Source organism: Triticum aestivum, chromosome 2D, assembly GCF_018294505.1.
Source record: "Triticum aestivum cultivar Chinese Spring chromosome 2D, IWGSC CS RefSeq v2.1, whole genome shotgun sequence".
In the NCBI taxonomy this organism is placed as follows: domain Eukaryota; kingdom Viridiplantae; phylum Streptophyta; class Magnoliopsida; order Poales; family Poaceae; genus Triticum; species Triticum aestivum.
The window spans coordinates 651972609-651999671 of record NC_057799.1 but is presented as its reverse complement, the minus strand read 5'-3'; the positions used below and the strand labels follow the sequence as shown (position 1 = coordinate 651999671).

The 27063-nt window shown below is 41.3% G+C and overlaps 2 protein-coding genes and 1 long non-coding RNA gene across 8 annotated transcripts; 2 read left to right on the top strand and 1 right to left on the bottom strand.

Moving 5' to 3' along the window:
* The first annotated feature begins 3187 nt into the window (after window positions 1–3187).
* On the top strand, window positions 3188–4153 carry LOC123056193 (BTB/POZ and MATH domain-containing protein 1-like). Its single transcript, XM_044479888.1, has one exon. The coding sequence runs from the start codon at window positions 3188–3190 to the stop codon at window positions 4151–4153; it is 966 nt and encodes a 321-aa protein (XP_044335823.1).
* Window positions 4154–9520: 5367 nt separating this feature from the next.
* LOC123055400 (uncharacterized) lies at window positions 9521–13139 on the bottom strand. 3 transcript variants are annotated; one of them, XR_006426635.1, is made up of 5 exons: window positions 12929–13139; window positions 12647–12766; window positions 12345–12546; window positions 11045–12226; window positions 9521–9891 (listed from the first exon to the last, which is right to left on the bottom strand). It is a non-coding gene; the product is annotated as an uncharacterized lncRNA (long non-coding RNA). The 3 variants fall into 3 exon arrangements; XR_006426636.1 differs by lacking the exon at window positions 9521–9891 and adding an exon at window positions 10471–10726; XR_006426634.1 differs by lacking the exon at window positions 9521–9891 and having other exon boundaries at window positions 10471–12226.
* Window positions 13140–17684: 4545 nt separating this feature from the next.
* LOC123055399 (uncharacterized) lies at window positions 17685–26624 on the top strand. Of its 4 annotated transcripts, none has more exons than XM_044479412.1 (4): window positions 17685–18431; window positions 24147–25077; window positions 25191–25383; window positions 26089–26624. In XM_044479412.1, exons 2-4 carry the CDS (start codon window positions 24176–24178, stop codon window positions 26209–26211), a joined length of 1218 nt encoding a protein of 405 aa, XP_044335347.1. In that variant the 5' UTR covers window positions 17685–18431; window positions 24147–24175; the 3' UTR covers window positions 26212–26624. The 4 variants fall into 4 exon arrangements, 2 of the variants coding, with proteins under 2 accessions (XP_044335347.1, XP_044335349.1); XM_044479414.1 differs by having other exon boundaries at window positions 26083–26115; XR_006426632.1 differs by having other exon boundaries at window positions 17687–18431; window positions 25173–25383; window positions 26089–26115.
* Window positions 26625–27063: the final 439 nt, after the last annotated feature.

Genomic DNA, 27063 nt, shown 5'->3' with positions numbered 1-27063 from the left:
CGTGGTCATTTCCTGGGTGGCAGTTTCGGCGCTGCATTAAGTCATGGGAATTAAGGGGAAATTATTCACACATCCTATATACCTAAGAGATTCATCCCCACTACTTGATTTATCTTAACATGCAACCCATCCACATCATCACACCTGCCACATCAGCAATTCTATTGCACTTTTACAATAGTAACAACCATGCGTGTGCCCCTCCAACAGTAACTGCGATGCATGTGCCCCCTCGGCAAAAAATGAATTTTTTAATTAACAAATCTGACACGTCATCGATATAAAAAAACTAACAAATCGTGGCCTAGACACCGAAGGGACCTGGCGTTTCCTTTTCTTCATATATAACTCCACAATAGCATTTTTTTTATCTACTGGGCAGACCTAGAGTTTTCTTTCGGTCCATGTTCTCTTTATCTCTTAATTCAGATACTGATTACTGATACTTCCCACCGATCGATTTTATTAGTCTGTTGCGAATTCCTTTCCTCTTCAACTTCGCCACTACTCCTTTCTCTTCGTCTTCTGACAATAGCAGTATATAATAAGTAGGATTGTGGTTTCTCTTCGTCCTGGAGAGCGATCTTACTTTTCAGGTTGTACTTGCATGACCTCAATCCCCAAGGGGATCAACACCGATGCCTGACATTGAAGGTTGCTGAGCACGATCGCGTGCAGCACCAGGTCGAGGCTGGTGCGCGGTTGACGGACATCCCCGCAAGCACGGCACCATTGACTGGCTGCCTGAGCTCCGGCGGGGCGCGCTTCATCGTGGCCAGTAGGCCTGGCCTGCTAGATGTGAAGATTGAGCCTGTCGTGCTGGCGCGGCTATCCAGGCGCAAGACGGTGACCGCGGCGTCCTCGACCACCACGATGGAGGCCCCCGTCGAGCGCAGCTGCAAGGACAGGCCAGAGACACCGCATCTCCGGGGACAACTATTTGTTGCAGCCTTGGGCGATCTGCAGCGAACGACAGCCAGAATTGTGGGGGTCGTCGCCGCCTACCGTTCTGTCAAATTAGCCACCGCTGGTAGCTGCCCTATCGAGCGTTGGTGCCTACAAAAAATCTCTATGGTAATGATACGGATGGGTCGTTGTATTACTCCCATCCTATCACAGTACAGAAATCAAAGGCATGTTGAATTTGCTACACATCACGAGGTAGGTAAAGGATCTCCCACGGTCTCACCTAAGAAAATCTCTATGAGCATGATCCATTTTTCAGCTCGATCACTGGTCTGAGGCTCACGTTCCAGGTAAGTCCATTAGGTATGCCTGCGTGCTGTGATGTTCAAGCTGTCAAGCTAGCATGGTAGGAATCAGATGTGCAGGTGAAAGGGTCATCTCGACTGGAATGTAAGCCAACTAATTTAATATGAGTAAGTATGTAAAACATATTTACTACCAATAGTTCTTTGCTGGTAAACGACTAGCTAGCGATATCACCATATTGCGCCTCGGATGTTACGGTTTCAATCATTTTACACTCCTCAGCTGCTGGGGTTACTAGACCATTGCGTTAACAGTTTAACACATGAGGAAAATATATATTTGAAGTATGAGAAATCCCATCGAATAAAGCATGATTGCGACAGAGCACTCAATAAATTATACATGTTTTGTAACTGTTCAATTGTCAATGCATTACGTGATTTCTGCAATATATATAGTTCTATTGTAAATATGTCATTGATGATAGGCCATTTTATCCAGTCCTATATACATATCTATTCTCACCTTATTGCACACCTTTTTGAGTGTGTCTGATCTACCACATCCATGTATGTTATAGAAACTATAATGGTATGCACTAAATATTCTCCGTAAAAACGCAAAGGTCTCATTCAAATAGTTGATCACCATTACCTATATTTCTTTTAACATGTGAATATACCAACTCAATATGCAACCATGCATGGGAAAACATCCATTTCAACAAGCATTCATGCATGGGAAAATACATCTGTTATTTTATAAAACTTATATTCAATAATGATTGTACAACTGTACAATAATCAAATGATTATGTATATCTATTTTTATTTAACTAAAGTTCATATTATAAAACTAAATATGCATGTTTCATACAACCAAATATCACTGAAATATCTTGCAACCAATTCCCGCAGCAACGCGCGGGGTATTATCTAGTATAATTAGTTGAGGCAGCCTTAGCACCTTACATGGTGGAGCATCGGGAGGGGCCTAAAGTGGGGCTTTGTTGATGTCGATTGGCTATTTTCAGAGGTGAATAATGTCAATTATCGGCCTCACGTTCACCGGCGCCACGGACAGGTTGTGAACTCCTCTGAGGATGAGAGGGGCATGAGAGGTGGCAGGGCATTGTGTCCCAAGTTGGCCGGTCCGTCTCTCATGTTCTACTCTTCCTTGACGTAGACCGCATCTGCACTTCACGGGTCTTGACCCCGCCGCCGTTTATGGAGACGGTAGTTGGAGGACGTGCTCACCGATGCGGAATACAAAGGAAGTGGACCATGGCCGCCGCTGTAGGATAGGTTAAGGGTCGGACCATTTTTTTGTCCTAAATGTTCGAGATGTAATAAAAAAATGTTTGAAATGTAATGAATTCTGTTTGGTTTATATGAAAATATGTTGTGTTTATATGAATATCGCCTGGTTTAGTTGAATTGTGTTTGAAATGTATGCGGCCAATGTTGAATGGCCGGCTCCCGCAACTATGTCCGCGGACTGATACCTCCCTACCCACGAACGGATGCCAGAATAAATTTACGGGCCAGTGTTGGAGATGCCCCAATTGTTTTCTGGTAGCAGTTTTGGCGCTGCATTAAGTCATGGGAATTGAGGGGAACTTTATTCACAGAAATTAAGTGCGGATTTGTTGATGTTAATTAGGTATTTTCAGAGGTGAAATAATCACTTAGGCGAACAAAACGGGAGAGATGCATGGTCCCTTCATCCTACTTGTAAACATGTGAGGGTGGTGTGATGATTGGCCTGCCGCAAAACGTTTGACTGGCCAATTTTTTCGTTTCGAGCTCCTCTCTAACCTCTGTCTGTTCGCATGCCTCCTCTCTCTCCACCCGTTCGCTCGTCAACACTTGTCGAGCCCTCTATATATAAGTTGCACACTCCACAAACGTCTGATCGACCTCGCGCAAAGAAGAAGCGCAACAACCAGCCTCACGTCGTCCGGCTTTCGGTCGCCATGGAAGATGTCTCCACAACAAGCATCACCGATGCCGCGCGCTTGGTGCAGCTGCTCAAGATCGAAGGATATTGCGCGACCAATAACATAGGCTCGAGCAGCAGCTATTCCGTCGAATCCAGATGGAACGTCGACGGGTATGATTGGGAAATCTGTATCTATCTTGATCTCCAATGGTCGGTAGCACTGGAGCTATTCTTCCAAAGTCGATCCCGCACCAATAATTATGTGAGGGCAAATCTCGGTTGCCGGTTGGTAGATCCGAAAGGAATTCTCACTCCATCCGAGCAGAAGACCGTGTCAGGGAAGTTCATGTATGACTCAGAGCGCTCATCTAAATTGATGCTCGTGAAAAGATGTGATCTAGAGGCATCGGGTTATATCACCGACGATGCCCTGACTCTGCAGTGCACCATCACCGTCCTTCAGGAATTACCAGTGCAAACGTTCCCCGTTAAAGAAATCCCGATGCCTGCCGTGCCATCCTCCAACTTGCACGAGCACTTTGGCGAGCTCCTGCATAGCGAGAAGGGCGTGGACGTCACATTCCTCGTTTCCGGCGAGTCTTTCGTGGCGCACAAAGCCGTACTCGCAGCGAGGTCCCCTGTGTTCTTGGCCCAGTTCTACAGGCAAATGATGGAGAAAAGGTCACATCGTGTTGAAGTTAAGGACATGGAGGCGGCAGTGTTCACGGCGCTTCTCCGATTCATCTACACCGATACGGCGCCGAACTTTAGCCAGCAGCAGGGGGAGGAGGCGACGACGATGGCACAACATCTGCTGGCAGCCGCCGATAGGTACGGTCTGGACAGGCTCAAGCTGATCTGCGCGGGTAGGCTCGCCGGCGAGATCGACGTCAACACGGTTGCGACAACATTGGCATTAGCCGAGCAGCACAACTGCTTAGAGCTAAAGTCTAGGTGTGTCGAGTTCATTGTAAAGACTCAAGACCCACGCTGTTCTTGACGCTGTCCTGGAGACGGAAGGGTATAAACACCAGGAAGCAAGCTAACTAACCTTCTTGCGTGCAGAAGGAAGAAACCGAAGCGCAAGTAGCTGGGTGATATGCGTGTGCTTGTTCACGTGCATCCAGTGGCTATCTTATATTTATGCGCGCGTTATATATGTGCTTGTTCTCGAACCAAAATGACCAAAATTCTGAAATTTATTAAGAAAGCAATTTGTTACAAGTGTTGTCTCGTTTTATTAAAATGGGACGGGGGAACAATTTTTTATCTAAAAAGGAATTATTACAAGTGCAATAATTTGTTACAAGTCCCTTGTTTTTAAAAGTCCAAAGCGAACAAAGAAATCATGCTGGTGCATCAATTTCCGTGAAATCAAAACATTAGTATGTTTGACCAACATTATAGAATAAACCATCAACATCTGCAATACCTTGAAGATAAAATATTCCATGATGGATGAAATTGTATAAATTTGGTATTGTAGATATTAATATATTTTTCTAGAAACTTGGCCAAACACGGACACATTTAACTTTTGAAAATACTAATACACCTTACATTTCGGAGTGGAGGTAAGATTATATAGAGAGAAATGCATATTTTAATCCTAAACTCTTGCCCTAGTTTAATCTACAAGCCTCAACTATGAAACAGATTAGACTACACCCTGAAACTATCGATACGGTTTAAATTACCCCCATGAGAGGTTTAGAGGGTGGCTTTGTGCGACGTGGCATTTTATTGGACTATTCAATATTAACATGGCATCCAACCAGCAAAACAATGTTTCTTGTCCCACATGTCATACTAAAAGTGTCTGCCTCTCTCTCCATTCTCATTCATCGTGACCAAAATTCCAAGTAGGCGACGGTGGGCTTGCTCGATGCGACATGATGCGGGGCGTCGCAACAACCAGGACAACGCACTCCCTGCTCCGCCCCGCTGTTCCTGGCTCTCCAGGACAAAGCGCTCGCGGCCATCTTCGCCAGGCTCTAGGATGGGCATGCCATCGCCTGTGGTGTCGCGACGTAGGGGTGCTAGGCCATGCCTTCCTTCGCCCTGTTTTCTTCCAAATTTCCGGTGCCTGTACCACCTCCTTGAATGAGATCTCCCTCTGTACCACTGCCCAAGTTCATCATCCACACCATGTCACCCTCTCCTTCCTCAAGTCCGGTAATCTTAACCACCATAGCTGTTCTGTAGATTCTGGCAACCTCAATGAGGAATTTTTAAATCCCTTGAATCCCATTATTATCCCACCTGACCTATCGCACCAGACTCCACCACCCGGCCCAACGACAACCAGCTGCTTCACTTCTGGACCCACAAAGAAGGTCGATCAAGACCAGGAAAAGGGAGGACTATTAGAAGGTTGACCCAACACGGTCCCTATGAGGGAAGGACAAAAGCAACAAGGGGATGGGACACCCGACCCTATGATGGAGGCGGCCAATGTGGCCTTTGCGGCATGAAGTGTGAGAGGAGGTGCCGTCGGTGATTCCCCAACATTCCCACAACCTCGGCCTCCTTGGTGTTGGCCTGAGCTCACCCGCCGTCATGAGCCCCTCCATGCCTCCAGACCCCTTTCTTCATCATGAGATTGGTCGCGTCATCTCGAGCTCCAGAGGTTGCCCGCATAGCACCGACTCAAGCTCACCCCATTGTAATGAGGTACTTCGCAGCCAGAACTTGCCCCGCCATCCCGCGATTGGCAAGCTAGAGGCTATGTGGTCTAAAGAAGAAGTAATGAGGGGATCGGGACGCCAGAGGCTAGTCGCCTAGGGGGCGGCGCTGGTGGGCAGCACAGGTGGGCGTATGCCATATTTACTTGATTGAAGTTGGTCGAATTTTTAAAAGCTAATTCGTGGATTTCATCAATAATCCATGAATTTTAAATGTTCCAATTTTTTAAATCACAAATTCAAAAAATATTAAAAGATATTCTGAATTAAAAAATGTTCATGAATTGGAATATGTTCATAAAAACATAAAATGTTCATGAAAATAAAAAACTGCATTAAAATATATTCATGAATTCAACTTTTCAATATTAAAAATATTCTAAATTTCAAAACATTCATGGATAAAAAATGTTTCAAAATTGAAAAAATGTCACAAATGTGGAAAGAATGGGAAAATGAGAATAAAAAATAAAAAAGGGGAAAGGAAAATGAAAGAACAAAAGAAACTTAGAAGAAAACTGATAGAAAGAAACAATGAAGAAAAAAGTTAGACAGTGGTGGTAGAAAGACATGAAAAATTCATTGAAATGAGCCGGTTTATTTAGCCTCGCTAGCTCTTGGGGGTGCACATTTGCACTATATTCAGCCTACTCGCCCTAAATCTAAAAATGATTGCCCCGTAAGATAGGGAGTCACTGCACTTGTGTGGCTCCTATTTGGCACTTAGGTCACTCGATATACACGTGCCCCCATTGCACTTAGGTGTTCTCTTTGTTTTGGGCATTTTCTTCTGTTTTTTCTTCAATTTTCATTTTCCTTCTTAAGTTAAATTTTTCTGCGTTGTCAAATTAATTCTTTGCGGCTTCACTTTTTTTATTTCTTATATACACATTCGTGAATTTTTTTTGAATTCGACAACATTTTTGAAATTGCTGAAAATTTTCGAAATTTGTTTTTCTAAAAAACATAAAAAGAAAAATCAAAAAAGAAAATTAAATTTGTGAACATTTTTTGAAGAAATTATGGGTATATTTATGATATTTGAGACCATTTTTCAAATACATGAACATATTTTGGTGTTGCCAAACATTTCTTGAATAGTTGAAATTGTCTTGAAATCATGAAAAATTTCAAATTCATGAACATTTTTTGAAATGAGGAACATATTTAAAGATCATAGACATTTATTGCATTTTAAACATTTTTCAAAAGTCAGAACTTTTTTAGCAATTTGAATTGGCGATTTTGAAAAAAGTTAAGTGAAAAAAGCAAGAAAAAAAGGAAGAGAAAAAGAAAATACAGGGGAAAGGGAGGAACTGGGGGGCCCGTCCCGCATATTGCTCGTCCAAAAGCGTGTCAAGTCTTTTTTTTAGACAACCAAAGCGTGTCAAGTGAAGGGGGGATCCGCGTTGGCTGGTTCCCCAGCGTATCACTAAACGGGAGCTCTTATACGCCGCTTACTGCGGCAAGCAGTCGTGGTTTCGCACAGAAAGAAACCCTGGGGAATTGAACCAGCGACCTTTTTCAAAGGCTCGCCATGCACTAGCCATTGCGATATACGACCTGTTGCATAAAGATCTGCAGCGCAAACATAAAAGAAATTAACGATGGCAGCAAAAACTAAAACCAGATCACGAAATTCCAGAAAACATGTTGGCGAAGGATCAAACACATGACCTCACTCAAGAGACCCACATCCATAACCACTGTACGAACTAAGGTTCTCTGTCTAGAATGGGCAGCCAGATACATATGATCTATTATAAGCGGCAGAGTAAAAAAATTAAGAAAATTCAAACGTGATTTTGGAAAAGGAAAAACTTTTAGGAACGCAAACGTTATTTGGGAAGCAAAAAAAGGAAAATTAATTGAATATGAGAACATTTTCGAAATTATGAACCACTTCTTGTAAATGCAAAGCATTTTTTTGAAAAACAATATCAAAATTTAAAACATGAACTTTTTCACAATTACAAACTATTTTTTTTACAAAACTCGAGATTCTTTTTTAATTTGTGAATTAATTTTAAAACTATGAACATTTTTCGACTATGTGCACAAATTTTGAAAACTGTAGCATTTTTTGAATATGTGACAAATTTTGAAAACCAGAACAGTTTTTGAAATCCGCAGACATTTTATAATTTGTGAACAAAAATAAAACATGACAATATTTTTTGAATATGTAAACCAATTTTGAAACATTAATATTTTTTGAATATGTGAATTTTTTTTGGAAAGGAAAATATTTTTTGAATTTGTGAACAAGAATATTTTTTTAATTTCCAAACATTTTATAATTCGTGAACCAAATTTAACCATGTTAACACTTTTTGAATTTATGAACAAATTTTGGAAACGGGGACTTTTTTTGAAATACTTTTTTGGGTTTTAAAAAAATTAAAAGGTGAATTTTCGAACTTTTTTGTAAACTTGATTATTTTTCCAATTTGTGAAAAAAATTAAAATCACGAATATATTCTGAATTTTTAGAACAAATTTCGAAATGGAGAACAATTCTGAAAATGCCAAACAAATTACAAGCGCGAACAATTTTTTAGTACATGAACAAAAATTTCAACACACCACTCCATCCTCCACTTTCCGCCAGCAATGAACCTTACTTTGTCATTTCTGAGAATGGCCCCCGCTGTGCCCCTAAGCAGATCATGATCAAAAGAAGCATCAACATTCAGTTTAATAAAACCCGAAGGGGCCTGGTCCATCCCCCTATTTTACTAGCTGCCTTATGGGAGTGGGAATTAACATAGTTAGCCATTATAGCACGAGCCCTCATCGAAGTTTATTGTGCATCTTGAAACTTTTCTTCATGAACTAGTTTACGTCTATCCCACCATAAATACCAAGCTGTTATAGCTATCAATTCACACGTGTTCTGGAGACCCAATACAGATAATTCTTGATCTGGTATAAGTAGTAAAAATTCAAGAACCGCCTCTCCCACTCGATCGACAACACAAGCTCTATTAATCGTCTCATACAATCCTAACTTGTCCCAAACCTCCTTCGTCTTCTGACACATAAATAAGATGTGTTTTGTGTCTTCTGGTCCATTTGAGCATGAGGGGCATATGGGCGAAACTTTCGTGTGTATATTAGCAAGCATAACACGACACAGGAGGGTTCCATGCAATTTAGTATAACTGTTTAGCTCTATTGGTACAGGCTGTTTGGTCTAACTGTTTAGATCTATTGGGTATTCGGAGCTGACATTGTTTTTGTTTGTTGTTCAGGGAGAACGTTCTTCTTCCATGCTCAAGTTACTAGTACTGTTACTTTTCCAATTACTACAAAACTGTTGTTATCATTACTGTTACTATTGCTATTATTGTTACCACTGCTATCATATTACTGTGCTACTAATAAAATTGCTACAAGGAAGTGACTTCTCAGGTGTGGTTGAATCGACAACTCAATTGGCAAGGCTTATAAATCTTCTTTCGCTCCACTGTGTCAAATCAATAAATTTGGGTGATATACTACCCTAAAAAACTGTTGCGATCTCATATACTTGTGGATCATCAACTATCACTATCCACGGATGCACCTGTGCGCTTCTGCGGACGTTTAGGGCACCGGATTTTATTTATCCGGCTGTAGATGCTGTAATGGAGGCGAGAGACCTTTATAGACTTTGAGATTGAGAATCTAGATGGGCCGTGTATAGGAGAATGTTCATTCACTGAGTTTCCCAGTAGTACATGCCCCAGTCATTGAATGATGTTTCATCTTTGTTCACAGACAAACCTGTGAAAATGGACAGATTTGACCCTTCTCTAAAACTTCAGCGCAAAATGAACCCTATCTGAAAACAAAATCATAAAATGGCCCTGTTTGCCCTAGCCCAACAGGGCATGATTTTGTTTTCATAAAATGGCACCATGGATGTTAATCATGTCGATAGCGAGTGAGCTAGTACCATTCACATAGCATTATTGCTAGCAAACAAATGCAGTACAATATGATGCTGTTGATTCCTCCAAGCTTTTGTCCCGCTTCACCTGCTTCTGTCGGGTGCTCCATGCAAAGATGCCTATTTTTGGAAATGATGTAGATTGTTTTCTCAATATACGTGGTTAAAAAATGTTTAATATTTGAGAGAACAATACCATAAATGGACATGCAACATCAAAAAGAAGAGAAGGTGAGCCAATTAAGTTACATGCAACATCCAAAAGAAGAGAAGGCGAGCCAATTACAGTGGTCATAGTGGGAAGTAATTTAGACTAGTAGCATGCATTTGTATAATATCATTCAGATCTTCATTTATTTAGATGTAGACTCATAGTCTTAGGGCGCGTTAAGTTACAGAATCTCTATAAACATTGCTCTCCTCATTAACTACTTGCCACATAAGCAATATTGCCTTGAGGTACGTTATGTTACTAGCTAAGTTACTCTCACTCTGGCCAGCCTTAAGTTACACTAGATCATTGAAGGCGCGCGTTGCCGCGCCCATCTGTTTTGGGAATAGGTTGATAGGAATTTCCATAAATATAAGGTGACAAAAGATAAACATAATTGAACCATGAGCTATTGAAAATGATAAAACAGTCTGAAAAAGTTATTCCGCAGAAGTTTTCCTTTGTCTTGAAATGGACAGTAGTAAGTATAACCAAAAAGAGGATAATAGTCTCTCGAAGCTGGGTATGCTATATACATCTTAGTTCCATGTATATAATATATGTATAGCCATTTCTATCTTATGGCTACTTTCAAATGAAAATGTTTTTTATGTAATAGACTCTTGCTTCAACTTATACTCGTCACTGGACTACTATGAGTATACTCGAAGACCCATCTATAAATTAATAGCCTTGATCAAGGAGCAACGATTAACTTTCACTTAATTGAGTAATCGCATTAACCTGAAGGAAACCACAATAGTTATATAACTTCAGGAAATGGTGAAACATCAATGCACAGATTAACTCGGCCAAAGCCGCTGGATGGAAGCTATGCTTTTTCTGAGCGATGCAGTACACACTTCATGACATGTAAAATAATTGTTAAATCTAAGATTCAAACTTGAATTTCTTTGTAAGAAGAAAATAATGTAAGTACCCATCTCTGATGAGTTATCATAATAATAATTTCCACACTGCAAGAAAATCACACACCTTCAAAGAAAAAAACACATGATTATTCCTGTATCAGAAAACCAAAATGTTTATATAAATGTTCACCTTTGGTTGCTGATGTCATCTTGGATTGACTCCCATCTTTTCCTATGTCTAGCAAGCTGCAACAGTCCCTGCGGAAAATGTCTACAGTATATCCAATAAAATCATTTGTAGCCAAAATACAAATAACTTATCAAATAGAGTACACAACTTACATGGAATTAAAATGCAAGAAGGTGCATAAATAAAGTATCCAATATGCGCAGGAGTTCATGCAATGTTTTAGAGGTAAATCTTAACTGAAATGAGAATAAATAGACCTTTTGGCGGATCAAAACCTATATTATCTTCCTTTCGCTCCTACTTGGTTGGTATTTAGTTCAACGCCTACAAGCTACAGGCTACTGTACTTCCGCAGATATTCACAAGCACCTGAAAATTAAGAAAACATGCATGTGATGTTCGCGTATACATGTAGTAGCTTCTGAAGAGCACTCTTTTTGTAAGAAAGCTTCTGATTAACCTATTGTTTTCTAAATTTCTAATTAGAGGAAGACATGATATTTACTTGAGAGCGTAATCAAGAGACTATAGTACTGCCCCAGTAAGCAATTTTTGGTTTAGTGTAGCCTCAACAATTGATCGATCGCTGGACCAAAAGTAGAATTACTAAATCAACAGTTCAGTTTACAGGTAATATTTACTTTTACTGCAGTATCTGTGCATCATCTACATAAGCTGAACGTGTTTTATTACACATGATAGAAGTAAATCTGAAAGAACACCCAGTCGGTACCATCACCATAATATAGAAATTTTATAACTTATCAGTAACTGATCATCTTCCATCCCAAGAAGATGAGTCCTCGTGAAGCTTTATACCTAGTTGTAAACCCTCTTTGACTTGACATGTACAGAAACAAAAGAAAAATTAGAGGAAGATGGATGGGGATTGAGATGGAGTTGATCAGCAAAAAAAGACATCTAGAATAAACTCTGTTTCGCACCCTCAGTTTTTCCCTTGCCTCCCTTGCCGTTGATCTCCTCTCTACCATCAGCAGTAGCACCGTTGCCCGTGTCTTTGTGATGCTGCAATGAGCCCTTTGAGAGGACCGTCCGTTCCGGCATTCGACTCTCTCGCAACGAATCCTCTTCCCTTGAATGATCTTTCTTGTCATCTCCAGGAACACCAATTGAACCTCCTCCGTTTCGAGAATTATGTTCTCATATTTAATCCTTCGAAGCCTATAATAAGCATAATCAACAATTCACCCTGATCAATGGAAGATCTGTGGTACCTAACGCCTTAACTCTGTGGAACTGTTTTATAGGAATAGCAGGGGAGATAAAGGGGAGACCGAACCTTGAAATCGTCGGATCCATGGATGATTCGTTGAAGCCTCACCATGTCCTATCAGCGGCAAGGTGCTCTGGAGGGCGCCTCCGTGCTAAAATTTGGCTAGGAGATTCGTTCCAGCGCCCCAGCCCAATCGAACACGGGATGAGCTGGGCACACTGTACGTCTTTGTCGCCTCGCCATCATCTGCGACTGAGTGAACCGTGGCCTAGTTGAACAAGAAATGTTTATTATTCCAACAATTTTTTTCTGGGAGCAAAACGAAATTATATAGCCAATAGTGGCAGAAGCACTTTCTGATTACACACCTCGCAGTTCAACATGGCAACAACTTCATGCATGTGACGATCCCCTTTCCTGCCAATTCTTGTACGCGGGTAGTTCTACTCCAAGTGATCTCTTTCCCGTGTGCATGCGCTGGAGGAATTCTGCACAGAATCACCAGAATTTATAATCCCACCAGCTTACTCTTGAAACAAAAGAAGAACGATTAAAGGGTTCCAACAGTATAGCCTTGACTTGTTTTTAGATCACAACCCTGCGTGATATAACTTCCATATTGGTATTCCCGTGATAGCCTGAGGACTCACCGTCGGCTGACATAGAACAGCGGGACAAGGAGGCAACATGGGAGGGAGCGATCGAGGCAGAGGATAAAGGGAGCGATCGAGGCAGAGGATGAAGGGATTCGCCGGCGGCGGCGCTGTCGCCTGTCGGTAGGGCTGTTCGCCCAGGTCGATTGGATTGGACGAGGGGATGAGGGAATGGGAGAGGGTGAGAATGGGCTGGAAAACTAACGAGGGGGCTGAGCGAGGCTGAGAGAATGGGCTTTGGGAGGTAGAGGGCCCATATAACCACAGACCACGGTTTCGGCTTCCAGAATAGCAGCCTCTAGGACAGCTGGCCCAGTTCGCGATTAGAAGTCGATCTGACGGACAGAAACGTTCAGATCGTCGAAACGGACTGCCGAAAATGCAAATCGCTGAGAGGCCTCGCTTTAGGCTCGGTTATACTGTCCTTAATGCAACATCCAAAAGAAGAGAAGGCAATTAAATTAATTTAAATCATAAGTAATCAAAGATGAACCAACTAACACAGTAGACTTTCTTTTTCATACAACGCCAGAATGAACGCAATTAGATGGAAAAACGGAGGCTCAAGACAAGCCCGGTTTTTGGATTAACAAAATCCAGATCCGTATTATGTCTGAAAGACTGGAGTAAACTGGACCTATAGGAGAAAACTAGGTCTTGGAGCTACGTCATGCAACTTACTTGTCCTGCAGGTCTCCGTGCTCTGCCAAAGTCGTGGCCATCATGGGAGGTAGAGGACAGGCACATCCTATCTCATGATGCATGTCTACCATGGCCAGTTTTCAAAATACAACGAACTAGACATGTGTGGGGTCGCACCAACGAGAAAATGTCAGGCTGCACATGGTGGCTGCTGGTCCAGGCTGTTTGTTTTGTTTCGAAATAAACATCAAACTATCAATGAGAAATAACGGTTACATCGTCAATAAAAGAAGATACAATTATCCTTCATAGGCTCCTCAAACCAATACCTTGTCACGGAAAATTTTGCTAGCCTAGCAAGTTCACGAGCAATCTTATTTAGTATTTACATTCCTATTACAATGTTCAAGCCTAGTAATAAAAAATCAAACGCCATAAAATAGCAATCGTCAAACACTACGGCCACTGCTCCCGCCGATTGTCCTCCATTCTTCATTGTGTCAATTAGTTCCATATTGTCAAGAGTTGATAATAAGGCGATTGCAATTCCACCCTCTGTGCAAGTAGTAAACCAAATCTAAAAGCCAATGCTTCTGTTGTGAGTAGATCAACACACCACTCCATCCTCTAGTTTCCGCCTACAATGAACCTTACTTTGTCATTTCTGAGAATGGCCCCCGCTGTGCTCCTAAGTAGATCATGATCAAAAGAAACACCAATATTCAGTTTAACAAAGGGAAAATTGTGTTTTTACCACTCTAGATTTTGCCAATTTTTCTTATGCCATTCTAGATTTTGACATTCCACTTTTGCCACTCTTAGCTTTTGACAATTATCACAATTGTCATTCCGTGGCAAAAGCAAAATAATTTTATTTCATTTTTGTCACTCTTAGCTTTTGAATCACAATTGCCATATGGGAGTGGTACATCCCCCTATTTTACTAGGTGCCATATGGGAGTGGGAATTAACATAGTTAGCCATTATAACACGAGCCCTCATCAAAGTTTGTTGTGCATCTTGAAACTTTTCTTCATGAACCAATTTACGTCTATCCCACCATAAATACCAAGCTATTATAGCTATCAATTCACGCGTGTTCTGGAGACCCAATACAGATAATTCTTGATCTGGCATAAGTAGTAAAAATTCAAGAACCGCCTCTCCAGCTCGATCGACAACACAAGCTCTATTAATCGTCTCATACAATCCTAGCTTGTCCCAAACCTCCTTCACCTTCTGACACAGAAACAAGACGTGTTTTGTGTCTTCTGGTCCATTTGAGCATGACGGGCATATGGGCGAAACTTTTGTGTGTCTATTAGCAAGCGTAACACGACATGGGAGGGTTCCATGCAATTTGGTATAACTGTTTAGCTCTATTGGTACAGGCTGTTTGGTCTAACTGTTTAGCTCTATTGGGTATTTGGCGCTGAAAGTGTTTTTGTTTGTTGTTCACGGAGAACGTTTTTCTTCCATGCTACAAGATGAAACTTGTCTTAAGGGGAAGTTCTTTAAATCATGATTGAAATTCCTATAAAGACTAACTTCTGATGGAGCAAAGAAGAGGTCCGTCGACGGGAGGCTTGGGCCATAGCGGACGAAGTGGGGGCATAACTTCACACCCCGTTACATGGATGCATGGGGTGGTGGTGGGTGGGTTATCCCACCACCCTCCTCTCTGTGGATAGATGTCGACCTAGTCAACACTGCTATATTTATCGTCTGTAAGCCGCCACACAGGATAGGATAATCCTCTACATCTGTAACCTCTCAGGATATAGTGAAGTTTCGCTAGCTGGCGCTTATAATTTTTCCCCAGCTCATTGGAGGTGTTTTCCATGCTAAAATCATTGTGTCCCCTATGTTGATTCGATTTTCTTTGTTTTCTTGCCAGTCGTATCTATAACCTAAATGAGCCCCACGAAGACCTCGGCGGCACACACATGCACAAGAATGAGCCCACATGGTGACTTTGGCGACCAAGATGGAGACCTTTGTATTAACGGACTGGAAAAGACGCCTTTGGAAAAACTAGTAGATGGCCTTTGTTGATGTTATATGTATGTAATCTCAAACTTAAATCATGTAATGTGATCGCTAAAAAAATCATGTAATGTCATCAATAGCCGCCTCCTCCCTCAAGAAAAGCTTAGGGTTCCTTTGCGTTCCGCTGGCGCCACCGCCAGTCCTCCTCGTCTCCGGTGGCCTTAAGGCCATGACGGCGTAGTGCATTCTGGCCTTGCCAGCGGGAGGGCTCTGTTTTTAGAGTTTCTTTGAGTTTTGTTAGAGTTTGTGTCCTGCTCAGGAAGACGAGACGGTGGCCGATCCCGAAGATGGAATAAGATTCTCCCCGCCACTATTTTGGACCCGCAACCCTCCCAAACCACTGGCTACTATCTTTTTTTTAGAATCTCACAAAGCTTTATTACGGCGACTCAATGTCTACACTTATTTTTTGAGAGTTATTCGTGTATGTACGCAATGGCTCCGTACATAGTCTATCGTGCAGAGGCCGGAAGATAGGAACCTTTTTATGATAACGTCTACACAGCTGGAGCGTACGGTCAGGGAGGTTTTCTCCCCCATGGATGGCGGTGTGATCTCCGAATAGGATCAGCCATACCATAGGCTGGACTGATTTATTATTTTAGCTGTAAAATGATATTTATTTTTGGGTCGGTTGGACTTATTGGCTGTGTGCATCAAGCTATGCAAAGCTCGGGCTTTCTTTCAATGCGATCGTATCACTTGATATATACCAATTCAACAAAATGTCCGTTATCGGACAAAAAAAGTTCGTCCGGCAGCCTAACCGAACATAGCAGCCAGACTCTAGGGATAAAGCATACTTTGCAAGATACTGAGCCTTGACATTTAAGGTTCTAAACTCATGGCTAAAGATACAAACTGCAAAATCATCTCGTACGCAGATCGTACAGAAAATCTGACCTTTGTGTCCTAGTTACAGGACCAAAAGTTCTCAATAATTGTGGCGCATAGCTGGATCTGCATGATTGCTTCGGCATCCACGGGAATAAGGACTTCATTGATTATATATTCTCCCCAACTTGCCGAAGAGTGATCAATAAGTGCAAAAACTAGTTGCCGTGGGTCGCAATCAAAGAAGTGAATGGTTTCAACACATACTCCTTGTTATCCAGTTTTGGGTCCAAATACTTGTCGTTTCGCCGTCTCCAATCCTCCGAATAATGCCTTACCGCAAGATGTCCCTCCCATCGAGTATGGCCCACTAAACCTGAGGCGGGCGAGTTCCCAGCTCAGCCACCAGCTACTATTACACGCTCCAGTTCTTCCCCTGAAAGTTCTGCTATGCGAAGAAGGCCATGGCTCAAAAGGACGTGTAGCAAGTCGCCCGGGACAGCCGTGGGCATGGCACAAATTATCTCATGTGGAGCTAACGAACGTGACCATCCATCTGTATTCCCACGTAATAAGCTTTGAAGCAATTTGCAACACATTACAGGCGCGGATCACCGTGAGAAAGTTGTCGGTGAGATTGTACTGGCTGGTTGTCGCCGTGTCCAGGACGTCGGCTCTCTTGCACTGATGGCTTGGTGAGAAGATGACCCTTTTTGATCGGGCTTAGGCACAAGGCAACTGAGACCCCTATGCTTTGTCACGATGAGTTTGGTAGCTCGACGAACTGTAACACTTGGAATGGCCCACTGTGTCAGTGCCTTTATGCTCTATGGATGGTAACTGCAATGGATCAGGAGAATGCTTACTAAATTAATCCATATGTGATTCTTTCTTCGCCGGAAGGAGGATCTAATGTACATGCCCCCTAGGTGCAAACAATGAGAGATGGTTGCTGGGGATTTATTCGCTCGACCATATTAGATGTCAACCTGATAATAGGATATGCGATGGATGAGGCGTCATATTGCTTGTTATCATTCAGTTGTAATTTTTCTTTGTTTCACTCGTATGACTTCTTGGCATTGCACTTTAGATTATTTTAGATACTTAGGAGCTATGAAAGAAGGCATTAAAAATTACTTCCTCCATTTAAGTGACATGGTTTTAGTATAAATAAACTTATTTTTATTTGAAATAAAACTACGTCACTTATTTTGAAACAGAGGAAGTATGCGCATCGACCGATGCAAGGCCGGGCATATTCACCATCCTTTTTAAAAGAAAAGAAAAATGGGTATCATGAGACCGTGGGGCGGAACAACCATAATGGGATGAGCGGACAAGAGAACGCCTGCCTTAGCTCTGCCACCCATGAAACTGGTGAGGTCATTACTCATTTTATTCGATAAAGTGAATAAATGGTGGGACCTACTGACACCAAAGAATATCTGCCCACCCCCGACCCGTGGTTCTCTTCAGATTCGTCGTCTTGGTCATGCGTGCGGTGGCATGTTTTTCTGCAAGCTTTTGGAAATTTCTGCAACTTCGGTTTGGAAAATTTTCTTTCTGGCCACACTGCTGGATTCCTGCTACGGGCCGGATCAAAGAAGACACCTCAAGGGGAGCATATTGCCGATTCATTGTTCCAACTCCACCTAGTGCAGCACTACTTACATATTGCACCTTACACCAAGTTTCTGGCTCGCATCTCACACTCACACAAGACAAGTCACCAAGCAGACACAGATAGGCAGCAGCAGCTGCGGCGCCGTCGGCAACCCTACGGGCTCGTGCTGCCCGGTGTGCGACCACAGCGGACGGCGCTGCTCCATCACAGCTAGCCTCTCCTCCGCTCCAAGCTCCAGGTTGCAAGACGGCATGCGTACGGACGGTGAGCTGGTACGCCGACGGGTCTCTCCTCCCATCATATAGCTTCAGAAGAGTAAGGAACATCTGAAGGAATAGCTTCTCCAAGGTAATTCCCATCCATATTCTCTTATATGAATGCTCTGGTTCATCATCGCATTGTCGACCATGTTTAGCATCAATTTGCTGTCAACTTTTCATAATAGTTCTTCGCAGATATGTTTACTAGCTCTTATGCTATTTGATTTATGGAAGGGGTATGTTTTCTTTGTTTCATAGCATCCTATTAAGAACTAGCGGAAAGTGCGTGGCGGCACTCCGCGCTTCGCTGGTTCATCTGGGATTATTTTTTTGGTAATATGGCCACAAAACTTTACAACGAAACTATCAAAGAACACTATTCTACGTACCATAGCCATCCAAATAAATCAAATCTGATCAATGGATGTAAGAAGTGTCGAATTTTTCTCAGGGTTCCTAATTACGTTCTATTTTTCTTCATGACCCAACCTCCTATACCTCTCTTCATCGTCTCATGTTCTTCCCTCCCCAATGACACATCTTCGTGTGATCTGGGACAAATTAATAATAATCAGCAAGGATGAAAGAAGCCACTCAATGGCACAATTTACCGGAAAGTGGGGAAAATTTTAATTATTGACGAGTATGAAAGGAGATATTCCTAGTTCAACCTTGTAACATTGTTTCAATCACCTTGTCAAATATAATTTACCTTAGTTAAAAGCATATCAGGGTATATTAGAAATAGAAAAACATTGTGTGTTCTTGATCTGGTAGAAGAATGATCCAGAAAATGAAACTCGGTCAGTTTCTATGCCATCTCCATACAACTGATCAAAGAATCAGGCATATTGCAGGACTCGTCAACCAATGAAATTTCCAACTTTCAGTCACAAATATCTGAGACAACGCTTCTGTGGATACATGACTTTGCCTTAAAATTGCAAGATTAGAGCAAACAAAGAAGGAAATGTCATTCCAATCGCATCCAGTTCAAAACTTCCTGGAGCAAATGTGAAGCCAAATGCCGAAAAATGGAAAAAATAAAGAACCATTGAGTATTGGATGTTTTGTGTGTGTAAAAAGAAAAGGTATTGCTGGAAAATATACGTCTATTTTTCAAAAATAACATAAGAAGCGGAAATTGGCAATGGCTCCTATGTGCATATGCATCCATTGTCTAAATACACATTTTAAAAAGTTGAAAAATTCCTAACAAAAATCCCGCGTGCATATCCGGACATTCTATGTACATGCATAGAGTTTTCGGGTGAAAAACGAGGTTTTTTGTGGCTGGTGTAAAAAAGACAATTTCTGATGCTTCATTACAACTATTCATTTTGCATTTCTTTATCTTTTTTACACAAGCCACAAAAAACGTCTTTTTCACCGAAACTTTGTGCATGCACATAGAATATCCAGATATACCCGCCGGATTTTGGTTTCGAATTTTTCAATTTTTTAAAATATGTATTTAGACAATGGGTGCATATGCACCTAGGAGCCAAAACACCGCGGTTGATCAAATGATTGCAATAATATAACACAAAGTGTGTGAAGGGTAACGTACCATTTTATGTACAGTTAATGAGGTACATAGTGACCACTGCTCAGCTATTGATGGCATGTCTTGTTGTTTTTTGAACACAGTACAGACACAAGCGCTCATACATATGCGCATACACTTACCCCTATGAATGCACACACGTACACCCTATCCCTATGAGCACCTTCGACAGACTGACCCGGCATACCATCTTGAGATTTACGGAGTCACCGTAGGCGCCTCGTCGTCGACCGGAATGTCTCCTCCCACTGAAAGCGCGTCGCCGAAAATCCTGAAATAAATTCAGGAATAATGCGAGCACCAGGACTTAAACCCTGGTGGGTCGGGGATACCACTGTCCCTCTAACCATCCAACAAAAAACTTCCCTTCACACATGCATGCTACAATCACATAGAGCTAGAAAACTGAATATATATCAAATTACCTAGAAAACATTGGAATTTCTAAGCTAGTAGGGTTTAAGGTGACATAAGAATAACATTTTACATATCCCTTGCTGAGATCACCAGCATGGCCAAAAGTAATATGGTCATTTATCCACAGTATGAATTCTACTACCTCCGTCCTGGTTTATTTGTCTCCTTCATATTTAGTGTCAAATTTTGACCATAGATTTAACTAACAAAGTGTCAAAATATGTCATAAAAATTATACTATTGAAAACTATGTTCAAATACGAATTCAGTGATATTTTCTTTATGACATGCATTAACATTTTATTAATTAAATAGACGATCAAAATTTGACACAAAATACGAAGGGAACCAATAAACCAGGACAGAGATAGTAACCAGTACTATGAATTCTAAGTGGTTTTTCAACACCCGGGTGGTCTAGGCACCTTTAATCAGCACCGTCTATACAGAAATGAGCTTCTCGAGAACTGCACCGTGTCTGGCAGCTTGCAGAACTTTTACAGTGCGTGGGTGTAATCACACCCAATTAATCTATCATGGGACCTCAGGCACACCTTTTACAGAGCTCTCACGTGAACTTGTTGCCTGCCCTGCACATCTCTCTCCTCTGTGTCATACTCTCACATTGTTTTAATTAGCTAGCCTAAAAAAGTTTCTCCCACATAGTCACATCGCATGCATGCAGAGTGTTGCTCTCACAAGTTCTCTCTCACGTGAACTTGTTGTCAGGAGAGAGAGAGCTAAGAGAAAGCCTGAGAGAGAGAGCGTGAGACGAAAGAGAGACTGTGCATGCATGTGAAACAATGGAGAGAGAGAGAGCATCCTGTCACGTGACAGAGAAACATGCTCTAAAAAGATGTACAGATTTTGAACAGCAACCTCGGACCATTGCATGCCTCGAGTCACGGCCCAATAGACTTTCTTCTGAAAACGGATCCTCTAACACTGAGAAGAAAAGTTAGAGAAGCTACAATCCTAATTTATCTTCTTTCTATCCATTTGATATTAAGGCTAAAATAACTTAAGTTAATTCACAAATTGATGATCTACTGTGTACAATTATAGTAGTTACATACAAACAAATTAGTGGTGAAATAAAATTAATTTTAAATTACTTATATCTACAGTAAATACAATAGTAAACAACCTGCTAACCGCCTACTAACATTTTCTAAATTCTCTTCTTCATTTTACACTAGACTAGCACTGTAGCATCGTGACTTTCCTTACCTATGTTAGAGGATCCGGTTCCTTCCTCCTGCTAACTTAGTCTCTTTGACAAAAGCCTGCCTAATTAGAGCAAGTATAGCCAATAACCGGCTATATGAATTTGCCATGTCACTTATAGTTGATCTTTATAGTCTACTTATACAATAGCCAGTCATACTAGTATACTATATTATTAATATATGACTCACATGTTTTTCTCATAAAAGGTGTTGGAGCTCATGCTATGACCGGTTATAAGATTGTAGCCCGGTTCTCTTCTCTCTCCTCTTCTCTGTCATCCAGCTAAGTAAAAATATATTATTTAAAGTCTTACAACCGGCCTATATCATCTTAATGTACTTGCTCTTACGCTGTTGCTGCTGCAAATCGTCTACAACTGGACATTGGTTGGCGTGAATCTTATTGACACACTAGATGGACGAGATAGGAGGGTTCCAGGACTCCCGGGTCACACGTTTCTGATGAACTCTAATCTTCCACATTTCTAGCACTATAATGAGCTCGAGACTAAGGACCATAGGCTTTTCAATAAAATACAGAAGTATCAAAAGATAAACCCATGAATGTAAAATATAAAATAAGATTGCCTTGGCCCAGCTCCTGTATTTGGGTACATAGGTAACATCAATGGTCTGTTCTCACTAAATCTATGAAGAACTAACTTTGAAACACTTAGCATGTGATATAGGCTAGTTTAACTCAATCCTTCGGATGATACAAAAACTACAGAAGTACTCCCTTCGTAAACAAATATAAGAGCGTTTAGATCACTACTTTAATAATCTAAACACTTTTATAGTAGTTTACAGAGGAAGTAGTGCACTAATATAGGGATGGGGTAAAAAAAAACAGTACCAAGTCAATGACTTGGTTGATCCAAGGCCCCCATGAGCGTCCATATCCGGCAAGAGTACACCAAAGTTCAACGGCGCCGGCGGCAGTCTCTTGATATCATGGCCATACATACCAGGAAGCAAGCCACAATATTTAATGGCACGATGCCTCTCCGGAAAGAACTAAATAAGCCGCGACCGCCTACCAGAACCCATAGTCATGCGTTCGAGATATGGACGCTGCTTCGCGCTGAGAAGTTCAAAATATCTGCACGGATGCACAAACACAGCCCGACAAGTTGCTGGGTTGACCAAAAAAACAAGATCGCTGAAACCAGCAACGTCCACTCATTGCGTGTACCATGCTACTTACACGCGTCAACTACGGGTTAGATTTACAAAACCCTACAAATTTCCAATAAATCTATTCCCTCCGTTTTTAAATATAAATCTTTTTAGAGATTCTAATATAGACTACATAGGGAGCAAAATGAGTGAATCTACACTCTACACTACGTCTATATTCATCCTTATGTAGTCCATATTCAAATATAAAAATACTTATATTTGGAAATGGAGGGAGTAACCCTTATGGGACTAGCTTACCATGCTATTTACACGCGTCAACTACGGATTAATCGGCGGCTTATTGGTTGTATATTATTAAAAAATGCAATATTTTGCAAGATCTGTGCAAGGTTTTGCCATAATTGGTTCTTCCTGCACATTTTGTTCTCACTCGTGCGCATCAGGGAAGTGATCGATCATCCATCCTCAAATTATGCCAGGCCAAGCATGCTTAAACCTGAAGGTTCTTTGGAGATGAGCTTCTGGAAAAGAAGCTGCACCTTGTTGATATACCTAGTCTTGGCACACATATACATCAAGTGTGGGGACACATGTACGATGCCGTGAGCTACAACAGGACACAAGCGTCATGCGCCACATGCCAGCACCCCTGACCTGCACATGCCTCTGTAAGCTCGAGAGTCAGCTCTCATACCATTTTGTAACACCCCGAACACTCACTCGGACTAGTGGTCATTACTTCTGGCTACCACCTTGGATCTATAATAGCTCCAAGGACCAACACTGGTCTTTTCTGCACCCTTTTGTACGCTCGTGCACACTGCAAAAAACTTTTTGGGCGATCACCCATCCTCAAATTATCCTAGGCCAATTACGCTTTACCTAGAAGATTCTTAGAGGCGAGCTTCTAGAAAAGAAGGTGCACCTTGTTGATGTGAGTAGTCGATCAATCCTATTAACCAGGATGCCACACATAGGACACACGAGGGTTGTAGCTTATCGACTAGCACAATCAAGCTCATCGACAGTAATTGAAGGACCAACAGATCTGACCATCCACGAGCAGTTAAGCAATGATGACTTGTTACTATGCTTAATTGCAAACTATTACTTGTACTTATTATTCAATTACGAAATGAACTTTGATTCCGAGTTTACTTTAATAACTAACTCTTTATTCTGAATCAATCTAAAGTAGGAAATAAATCGAAGCACATGAATATAAAGAGTTATACTTACATCCAAAGATTTTTAATTTCTTCCATGTTAGGATATAATTTGATACTATATTTTCACCGTTGCTATCTTGCAGTTAGCTGTTCCATTTTGCAGACTTTTACTACTTTCTTATTGTGCATGCATACAGGTGAAACGCCTTCTATATTTGGGTTTGGAGGATTATGCTATCTTGCAAAACTCACTCTTAACTTCTAAACTTATCCACCAGGTGATCGTCTCAGACATCCAAAAACTATCATGCATGCAATTGAGGGTTTGATCAAACTAATCAATATGTGGGAAATCCAGCCTCTCGTGCTCCTCAGCTTCACACTGCAAATTTTCTTGTTCTTTACTGGCAGCCTTAGACAGCATAGTGCCAGCATGTTCCTAAGGCTCTCCATTTGGGCAGCTTATCTGGGAGCGGACTTTATAGCAGTTTATACCCTCGGCCTTGTCTCGCGACATGAGGATATCACCATTGAAGGGCACATACCAGGGAAAACACAATCACTAGCTTTCTTTTGGGCACCGTTTCTCCTCATCCATCTTGGCGGGCAGGGCACTATTACTGCCTTTGCCATGGAGGACAATAACTTGTGGTTGAGGCATTTGCTAAATCTAGTGGTTCAAGTTGTCCTAGCTATATATGTTTTCTGGAAGTCTATTGGAAGACACAGCGTGGAGCTTCTAGTGTCTGGTGTATTTTTGTTTGTTGTTGGAGTTATCAAGTATGGGGAAAGAATATGGTCTCTCAAGTGTGGCTGCTTTAAAATCCTTGAGAGCGCAAGTGGACATCGTTACAAGAAGTTGCCAGACCTTGAGTGCGAAGAGGACACAGGCCAGGAATCTAACAGCAAAGTGAGCACTGGTGGTGGCTATGATAGCATTGTTTATATAGCTCTGTCTTCAATGCCACATGTCCATGATATCTTTTCGGGACGTGGCTACTTTTCTATCGCGGATTTCCCCGCAAGGTCGATGCTAGATGACAACAAAGAGGCGATCAAGATGGTCAGTATTATTCTTAGCGTGATGTTTGCTGATTTCTACACAAAGGCTCTTGTGGTCAGAAGAAAAAGTGCCATCATACTTAGATGCATCTCTCAGATGTCTGCTGTTGTTGCTTTTGCTGTGTTCCATGAAAATGACAAACAGAGGTACAGAAAAATTGACATTGCAATCACTTATTCACTTTTTGTTGGATGCTTTCTCCTAGAACTATGTGCAATGTTTATTTCCATGATTCCTTCAGCTAGGTTATACCACCCAGGCATGAGAATTTAAGCAAGATAATCCGCCGATCGATATTGGAAGTAGACGACCCCTCCGAGGTAATCCCGCGTTCCGAATTGATAATCCGGCAGCACTCCGACATACAGAAAACAAGAGGTCCGAGGAAACTAGAGAGAGAGAAGCCTAGTGATGTCCAGGAAGAAGAGCTTCTGATTGACCAACCCAATACGGTAGGTTTTATAAGCTTTATGTACAAAGACTCTTGTTTGCGGAACCTTCTATCTGGTTTTGAGAAGGTTCTAGCCGGGTTTTTCGTTTATCTTTTCTCTATGGTTTTTTGTACCAATTTATCAGTTTTCATTGGGTTTTCCATTTTCAGTTTCTTTCATCTTATTTGTACCGTTTTTCTGTTTTGAATTCATGTTGGCATTTTTCCAAATACACGTTGAATTGTTTTGCAATGCATGTTAAACATTTTTCAGATACATGTTGAACATTTTTAGACACACGCTGAACATTCGTCAAATGCATATTGAGCATAAATAAAATACGTGGTGAAAATTTAAGAAAAACAATGTGAACATACTTTAACAGAGCATTGAATATTTTTTTCAAACACACAGCAAACGTTTTCCTAAATACATGGTGATATTTTTTAAATATGTTCTAGATTTTTTTAGACACCCGGTGACACTTTTTTAATATGTGGAACATTTTAAGATACATAGTGAAAAATTATGCAATACACAAGGATCATTTTTGTTAACCCATGATGAACTTTTTAAAAACAATACAATGTACAGACATTGATACGTGGTGGACATTTTTTAACTAAACGTTCAACTTTTTCTAGGTACACAATGAACATTATACATTTTAAATTCCCGCAAAAAATTGAACATTTTAAATGTGTTGACAACATTTCTTAGTTGTAGGCGCAGGTGACACCGGAAGGCACGAAAGAAGAAGATCGTCCATACCAACTGTGGAGCATATTCGGCCAGCCCAGATTGGAGGCACATGTAGGCAACGAGATGGTACGTCTCGAGTTAGGTTAGATATAGCATTCGTGCCTGTCTATCAGGACCTCATTGTACGGAAATGCATGCTGGGGCTTGTCCTTTTCTAGATAAAAGCTAAAAACATATTTTTCACGTAAAAAATTACAAATGAATCTAGGAATGTATACTACTTCTCTGTAAATTTTCATGATGAAATACGTTTTGATGAAAGCTACACAAAAAAAATCATGTATTTCTTGCACATGCTATTCACCATAAAAGTCCAAAATTTTGTTTTTTACGGCTCACACTAAAGCGTATTTCATCACGAAGTTATACAAGAATGTAGCATACATCTGTATGATCATGTATATTTGTGTTCGGAATTTTTGTTACTTTAAAATGATTTTCTATTTTTTTCCCTGTAATATCCATAGGCCCATTTAGTCTTTGTCTTAGTTGGGCCACATCTGGCCAGCGCAGCAGGCCACAGGCTCGTGAATAAAGAAACAGAAAGCTGAAGCCAAATTGATCGGTCGCTCATCGGCGGCAGGGGACCCCTCCAGAGCGATTTTCACTCCAGTAGACTGTGGAAGGTGGCTCGTCGGCGCTCCATTTAGGAGTAGCCAAGAGGGCAGTGCCGGCGAGTTCCGTAGCTGCCGCAAGGCTAGATCGGCGATGGTGGGGTCACTGGCGGCACGTGGCTTCTAGGTGAGCTATTCTCTGTAATTTACCCTAGAAATTCAATAATTGAAGGCTAACCGTGGCCATTTCAGATATGGGAAGATTCTTTTGTGACACTATAAGAAAATTCACAAGTGAAACTATTGTTGCATATATAATATGAGAAGTGCTTCGGTACACCCCCCTCATAAAACGTATAAAGGGTAGTATGGACTTTTCACAAAT